Source organism: Megalobrama amblycephala, linkage group LG11, assembly GCF_018812025.1.
Source record: "Megalobrama amblycephala isolate DHTTF-2021 linkage group LG11, ASM1881202v1, whole genome shotgun sequence".
Classification (NCBI taxonomy): domain Eukaryota; kingdom Metazoa; phylum Chordata; class Actinopteri; order Cypriniformes; family Xenocyprididae; genus Megalobrama; species Megalobrama amblycephala.
This window is the reverse complement of record NC_063054.1, coordinates 13,994,941-14,003,242: the sequence shown is the minus strand read 5'-3', so window position 1 is coordinate 14,003,242 and position 8,302 is coordinate 13,994,941. Positions and strand designations below refer to the sequence as shown.

At 37.3% G+C, this 8,302-nt stretch overlaps 1 protein-coding gene across 4 annotated transcripts in view; it reads left to right on the top strand.

Annotated features, from left to right (window-relative positions):
* kcnh5a (potassium voltage-gated channel, subfamily H (eag-related), member 5a) overlaps positions 1-8,302 on the top strand; it is a 150,810-nt gene that overhangs the window by 31,119 nt on the left and 111,389 nt on the right. For 3 of the 4 annotated variants that reach the window (XR_007186980.1, XM_048206253.1, XM_048206251.1), the window contains exon 1: positions 145-1,712. The exons of the other annotated variant lie outside the window; for it this stretch is intronic. Coding sequence is in view for 2 of the 3 variants with exons in the window: in XM_048206253.1 (XP_048062210.1) it covers positions 1,640-1,712 (73 nt within the window). In the remaining variant the exon portion in view is untranslated. Of the gene's footprint in view, positions 1-144; positions 1,713-8,302 lie in introns of those variants that run through there. 4 annotated transcript variants of the gene reach the window in all.

Below are 8,302 nucleotides of genomic sequence, written 5' to 3'. Positions count from 1 at the left end.
ACGTCAATAGTGAACGCTAACATTTGACAAAGACGTTAAATTGACGTCTTTTGGACGTGTCTTTGCTCAGTGAGTTCTTTCTTTCTTTCTTTCTTTCTTTCTTTCTTTCTTTCTTTCTTTCTTTCTAAGAAATTCACAAAGATTCGTTCGTTTGTTCTTACATTTGTCGAGCAATAATAAACAAAAACAGCCAAATCATTATGACAATTAAATAAATTATCTATAGTTTGGTTCAAATTAACTTATTCAATGTTCTTTTTTCTTTCATTGACGGTATTCTCGTGATGATAAACCTCAGGCTGACATTCCTTCATTTACAGTATCTCAGGCTGAGTTTTCATGTTTCAAAGTCGCGCGCAATTGGCACCATCTGTTGGATGGCACTATCTCCATGGCACCGGGCATCAAGCTCGAGATTCCTGTGCCAGTCAATCTTTATTGTTACAGCTTGCAAGTGCGCAGGCGCAGACCCGCGGAGCGCGGAGCCTGCAGAACTGCGAGCGCTCTGTTGGATGGCACTATCTCCATGGCACCGGGCATCAAGCTCGAGATTCCTGTGCCAGTCAATCTTTATTGTTACAGCTTGCAAGTGCGCAGGCGCAGACCCGCGGAGCGCGGAGCCTGCAGAACTGCGAGCGCTCTGTGGCTCACTTCCATCATTTTAGCTGAAACCCAAAAATACCCCAGGCTTTAAATTGCACTTGGCAGGATGGTTGAACGGGGCGTAATAAGCCAAGCTATCAAAAGTCTTCATTATTGTCAGTTATGTAATATCCAAAAATGATCCAATCTCTTAGCATAATTCAGTCAAGAGTTTAAAGTGTCCAAGCAATTTGTTTTTCATATACCGCCTGCATCGTCATACGCAGCATATCAAAATAATGAAGCCTTTCACGAGTACAGCTGTCGAATTGATGTAGGTGTTTCTGAGGCTTTGTGTCTCTGTCCCTCATTTATCCAGCTCCTCCTTGTAGGTCTTCTCTTTTGTTTGGGGACAAGTGGAGTTTGTTTGAGTTTTGCCAGCCCACTTAGAGCAATCGAGACGCACAGATGGTGGCAAACAAAGTCAACTTTTATAAGGCTTTAAGAAACCATCATAGGAAGTTTTATAAAATATTCACAATATTGGCGTTATTTAGATCCCGACATAATCATTTTGACGTCGAGCAAGCGTATACTGATATTATCAAGATTGCGCGCAACACTTTCCTCCTTCTGTTCATGAATTATAACATTCCGCTAGTAACTGTAAGTGTTAAATTAACTTTTTGCTCTCTTAAGCTGACATTACCTTCATCTACAGTAACTCTGACTGAGTTTCCCTGTTTCTAAATCGCGCGCAATTGGCACCATCTGTTGGATGAGACTATCTCCATGGCACCGGGCATCGAGCTTAAGATTCCTGTGCCAGTCAATTTTTATTGTTACAGCTTGCAAGTGCGCAGGCGCAGACCCGGGGAGCGCGGAGCCTGCAGAACTGCGAGCGCTCTGTGGTACAAAGGACCCATAACAGTCAGGCACGGTGCAGCGTTACCATGATCTTCTCCATCCCACCGATAGATTCCCATCCCGCCTGCATCACTTTAACGACCAGCTTCCACCAAGTCCGCGAGCCTGACCGACGTTGCCCGGACGCAGAATGCACGGGGGAAAAAGAGGACTGGTGGCACCACAGAACACTTTTTTGGAAAATATTGTTCGTCGCTCAAGTGGTAAGATGATCGGTTTCTTCAGATTGCAGTACTTGATAAAGCAAAGGCGCAAAGTCTCATGATGTCTTAAGATATGTATAAATTCTCTCGCGCTTTCTTCGGTGCTTAGGTCTGTTTGTTTTTAACTTTAACAGTGTATTTATAAAGTATTATGCGTAAAAGTAAAGTTTGTACGTTTCTTTCTATAAAAATGAGAAACCTAATTATTTATCTCATCAAAGTAAGCTTGAATATTTACATACGACACAAGTATACGTACTAGTAACTTCTAGATACTCTTCTTTGTTGACTGTTTAATAAAAAGTCTTAATGTTAATGCTTAATATTAAAAAACTGAGCTGCAAAACAGGAAAACAACCGTGAGCAAAACATTATCGCACCATTACCATAATAACGTTAATTAAACGCTGTTAATAGCACATTGCCCGTTCGCTTCCCAAAACATTACCTTTGTTATTGCTGTCCATTAGCAGCAACAATGTATTAATGCATCAGTAAGACTTTATTATTATATGACGTCGACAGCCTACACACGGGATGAATCTCACACGGGGAAACATTTACTTGCGTCAATTGACGTTTGTGAAAAGTGCGTGTTTTTTATGTGGAGTCACGCAAACAACCATTTCATCACATGAACAACATTTCTAGCTTACTAAGCTGGTACTTCGTTTTATTGTGTTTGATAGGAACTTGACTATTATAAATAAAATTAAAAATTAAAATAATAAAATTATTTTTAAAATTAAATTATGCATTGTAATCACTTTTTCATAGCATATATTTTCAGTTTTATTTATAATAATAATTATTATTGTTATTATTATTAATTTCACCCAAATTAGTCAAAGAGGGACTAGAATCTACATGTTCATTTCTCAGTTGCTTGTATCATTAAATTATTTTTGAGCATAGCAAAAGTTAATTTAAAGGTGATACGTTTTTTTTTTTTTTTGGGCTGCTCTGCGGTGGATCTTCTCATCTGTGAAGGGCTTGTCTCATGCAGTGTGAATTGCAGAGTCATTTCGTGTCACTTTACGTGTGAATCTGCCACAGGTTCCGTATGGGTTTGTGAACAAGGACCCCACCAGCAGAGGTCACACATGATTACTGCATCAAAAGCTATTAATATCCCTGCACTCATGTCTCATACAAATACACAAACTTAAGTTGAAGGCATACATTTGGGTGTTTTTGTATATTGAGAGCAGACAGTTTTGTCTGATAAACTATGTGTGTGTGTGTGTTTTTTCATGCGGTGCCCTCAGCTCATAATACCATGCCCTGACATTTGCTGTAGGCAGCTCTCTGAACCGCAAGGGTCTCCGGATCTCCCACACACTCTTTACCAAATTTGAGGCAGAGCTTGTATCTTTTGAGAAAAAAAGACTACATTATTTTTATCAATCCTAATCACAGTCACTGTTTTAACGAGGTGCCGATGTTTGTATTCTGCGAGCTCCCTTGTCATTGTGATCATCGTTTAATGTTTAATCGATGCAGTGAGTGGAAGAATTTAGAATTCTAGTGCAGATGAAGTTGTTGAGCACCTCATATTTTTTTGAGCACATCTCATACACTCACATCCCATTACTACTTCAAATATGCTGCCAGAATCTGAATGGGCTGGATAATTAATTCTTGTGTTTAAATTTACATTTATTTTCTTGTCATAGGCTTTTTAAATAAGGAAGTTCATGCATTCTGTATCTGGATGAATGAACTCTTTCATAGCCGTCAGTAGGTACAAGTCAAAGACAAAGTCAAGAAGAGTCAAAAAGTATGTAATGCCTGTCAAGAATAAAAATGAGAGGTTGAGTATAATTAAAAGGCAAGGCAAGGTAAGAGCCTTATACTTCCCACAATTTCAACCAAGGAACATTTAAAAATATATCTAAAGTCTGTGCCGAATAGCTGCCAATGAACTGCCAGCTTCAAATGAGGCTCCATGCTGATGTTGATACAATTTTAAAATCATATGGATGAACACTACAAAATTATCATAATGTTTTAGAATTATTTACAATCTGATTCTGCTGCTATAATAAGCCAGTGGTGTGCAAGAGTTAAATAAAGGAAGCGAACAAGCACTGTAAAAAAGAATTGTTGGTTTAAGCTAAAAAAAGTAAGTTACCTGGTTGCCTTAAAAATTTGAGTTCATTGAAATTAAAAAATTTTAGTTAATACAATGAAGGCAATTTGTTTAATCAACAGAAACTCAAAATATTATGTTATCTGAACTACATTAATTATCTAAGTTGATTTGCCAAAAGAAAAAATGTTATGATAACAAATATGTTTTTACAGTGAGTGTGATTTTTTGGAATAAATTGGAGAGAGTTTGGCAAGGAACAGGATCTCAGCGTATATGGATTCTACAGAGGAAGTAGAAGTCTTTTATGCTGTCTTTATGAAGTTAGGATAGTAAGGTTTCAAAAAAATATTTTCTAAAAGATGAGAAATGATTTGGTTTAACTTTAAAAGAGTCCTACTTCTTTCATCATTTTAGTTGAAACCCCAAAACACCCCAGGCTTTAAATTGCCACTTGGCTGGTTGAACGAGGCGTAATAAGCCAAGCTATCAAAACTCTTCATTATTGTCAATTATGTAATAGCCAAAATTATCCAATCTCAGCATAATTCAGTGAAGAGTTTAAATTGATAAAGCAATTTGTTTTTCATATACCTCCTGTATCGTCATACGCCGCATATCAAAATAATGAAGCCTTTCACGAGTGCAGCTGTCGAAAAGATGTAGGTGTTTCTGAGGCTTTGTGTCTCTGTCCCTCATTTATCCAGCTCCTCCCTGTAGGTCTTCTCCTTTGTTTGGGGACAGTGGAGTTTGTTTGAGTTTTGCCAGCCCACTTAGGGCAATTGAGACACACAGCTGGGGCCAAACAAAGTCAACTTTTATAAGGCTTTTTACCTTACATATCATTGTTAGAACAGCAAAAGCAGTATTTCCCTCCAATTTTCTTATGTAAGCATAGAAACAACTGTGGGGAGTTTAACGTATTAAAGAAGCTTTTTGTATTCAGGTTGATGTTTGGCTAATCAGTGACAACGGGGTTCTCACTGACTGGGAAATTAAATGATTTCAAGGCTGGTTTTTGACATTGAGGAAGCTCATACCTGCTAAACCAGCATTTAAGGCTGGCAATAAATAAATTGCATATATTAATATATAAAAATTGCATAAATTGCATATGTTTGGTTATATGTGGTAGTATGGTTTCAGTGTACATATATATAATTTTAATAATAATATTAATAATAATTATTTTTATTGTTGTTATTTTTAGTATGCAGTGCTATATATTTTCTCCCACTCTTGTACTCATTTATTCTTTCTCTTTTCCTACCACCTCAAAACTGTTCATTTGCGTATTGCGTATGGGGCTTATGCAATATACCACGGCTCGTTTGAGCATGGCTGCCCCCGGCCATCCTCAGCTTGCTCTTTTGTAACGCTTGTCACAGTGTAAGGTATACATGCACGCTACACACTCTCAAAGAGAAAGACACACACACACACACACACACACACACACACACACAGAAAAAGGATATTAAAATATGGTTAAAAGAGAAGTAAAATAAATAAGATGGAGAACAAACAAACAAATATACTTTAGCAACAAACTTATGAAAGGAAAGCTGAAAGATTTGATGAAGTAGGGTTTGTGTGGTAAAATGAAACTTTTGAGAGAACCAAAAAATACCCTTAAGGAGATCATAAGACTAGTGTCAGAGGGGAAAAGATATGAATGCAGATTAGAAAGCCAAAGCAGAAAAAAGAAAGTGCTACCTTAGTGCTAACCACTGTTTATCGTTACAGAGAGCTGGTTATGTTTTGTGTTCAATAAACCAGAGGGAACCAATATCTGATGTATATCTAAACTGAAAATAGTCTTTTTTACATGCTTGGGATCTATAATGGCCAACAGAAAATCGTTTTCACAAAGATCACAGGCGCTAAGAATGGTGTACTTCGTGTAAATATAGGTTTATCTTAATAGGATCTGTTTCTTCTTCCACTTTCCCTGTAGTCATCCTTTCACCCAGAAGCAGGTGGCCCAACCTGCTTCCACATAAGCAGTGCATGAACACAATGCAATAGCATCACATACACAGAGAAGAATCAGAATGCATTATGTTAATGGATCCAAAAATAGAAGAATGTATGCTTGTTCAATGTCATTACTTCCCACTGCAGTGACCGACCAGGAGTAACATGCAGATGAGTCCACGAGAAGACATTTTGTACCTCCTAATGGCAGCTGAAGGGAGCATGTACTTGGTCTTCAGTTGCCCCACCATCTTCTTTTTTAGCCTTGAATACTAGTAGAACATCTCTGACAGCCCCCTCAGAAAGTACAGGCCACTCTGGTCTTTCTTCTACAGCATGTCAGTCCAGTCTGTTGTTCAGTGGATTTCCATGTATTTGTGGCTTTGTACCATCCCCATTTTTCCATTCTTGATGGTTGCTGTATAAAAATCCACCACAAACTCCACTGTCTCACTTAAGTTTAACTGCTGGTTGTTTTGTGCTTTCTCTCATCTTTGTAACCGATTGAGCCTTCAATGGAGAAATTAGCATACAATTTAATTGAATGGGGTTAAAGGAATAGTAAAACAAAAAAGAAAAAGAACAACAAGAGAAAATTCTGTTATCATTTACTCACCATTTCAAACTTCCTTCCGGGGATGACAGAATGCAACGCTATCTCACTACCAATTTGTACGTATTTTACGAGGTGGCTAATTCGTAAGAATTCATATGATTTGTCTAAACCCCAGTGATGGTAGGTTTAGGAGTGGGGTTAGGGGTAGGTCATTCGTACGAATTCATACGGATTTGGTAACTCGTAAAATACATACGATTTTAGCAAAAAACATACAAATTCATACAAGCCACCTTGTAAAATATGTACGAATTGCTGTGAGATCGGGTTGACAAAATGAGATTTGTAGAAAGTGTTTTGATTACAATACACCCAATATAAATTAATGAGAACTAGATCTATCAAGACCCAAAAAGCACCGTAAAATACCATAAAATGTCCATACGACTCATGAACTCATTTGCGGTCACGTCAAATTCAATATGTCGCATTAACCCTTTAAAAGTATGAAAAAAAGGAACAGTGCTGCTCATTACATTACCATTCAATGTTTGGGGTCAGTAAGATTTTTTAAGAATGTGTTTTATTAAAGGTCACATATTAGCCCTCAGGAAATCTCAAAGTTCGTCAGACCTGGTCTGAATTCTCTATTGGAATTCCAAAGTGTACGTTTCAGATTAAATTGACAACTATCCTCAAAGCCATTTGCTTGAGGCAGGACCTTCGGTCGGAGATTGGCAGTGGTTATTTCCTAATGCACACGCCTTGGACATCTTTCTTCTTGCTGGAAGTAATGGAGTCAAATGCTGACACACACAAAGTGTCACGCCGTAATTGAATAGAGAATTATAGAGAGATAAAGAAAGACAGTGAGAGGCGATGGAGCCAGAGAAAGGTCACAAATTGTCTGACAGCAGAGAGTCTTCCGCACAGGGTTTAATAATCAGTGCAATTTATAGATCTACTGTTCTCTTTTGTCAAACCTAAAAGTTTTGAATCTGAATCACGGCCTGTCTTTCTTGTTAGAACACTGTATTCCAAATGTCAAGGAATAACTTTTTTTTCTAGAGTGCTTCACAAATGCTAAGAGATGTGAATGACTTTGAATACATAAAAAAAATGTGTAAGATCAGTAATATTTCTCTCAAATGTTGTTGCTCTAGCCTAAGAGAGTCGTTTGAACAAACATTTCATATTGAACAATATTGCTGACTTGTGTGCTCCCAGCATGCATTGCATCAGGAATAAATTCTGTAGATAGTGTTATGATGCATTGTTTTGTCTTTTGCTGACTTTATGCTGTTGAGGTATATTGATTGTCAGCATTATTTAAGTCTTGCGTAGTCAGACTTTTGACCTGTGGCATAAGACCTGAGGCCAGTTGCATAAACATAATCGCAAAATCGCATATTATATAGTAGGTACTGTTTCAAACTTACTTCACGACCATTAAAAAAAAAAGTGTTTTATAAAGTATGAATATGTGTGTAGTATGAAATTATGAAAGTATGAAATTCAGACATCCACCATGTTGTCATTGCCATCTTCACCTTCACCTTCACAAATCCTCTACCATGGCCTCAACTATCTACCATGGGATAGTAAAGTGTTCATCTAATGTGCACTTCAGAATCTTGCTGGAAGTAGTAGGTCATCCAGATAGTTTTTGCCTACTGTTTAATGAATACTATGAATTCGGACATACTACTCAGTTTTCACCTATTATATAGTATGAATGTAGGTATATAGAACTTTCAACTTTAACAGGAAGAGACTGTCTGACTGACATTTAAAGTGACCAACCACACTTTGTTTGTTTTTATGGCGTTAAGGCGTGGGTTTAAGGAAATATATGTTTATTTAGAGGGTTTAGGTACAGGTTTAAATTAAATATATATTTCATTAAACACGCCCCTAAATGCCATAAAAACAAACAAACAAACTGTGGTAAAATATATAAAATAT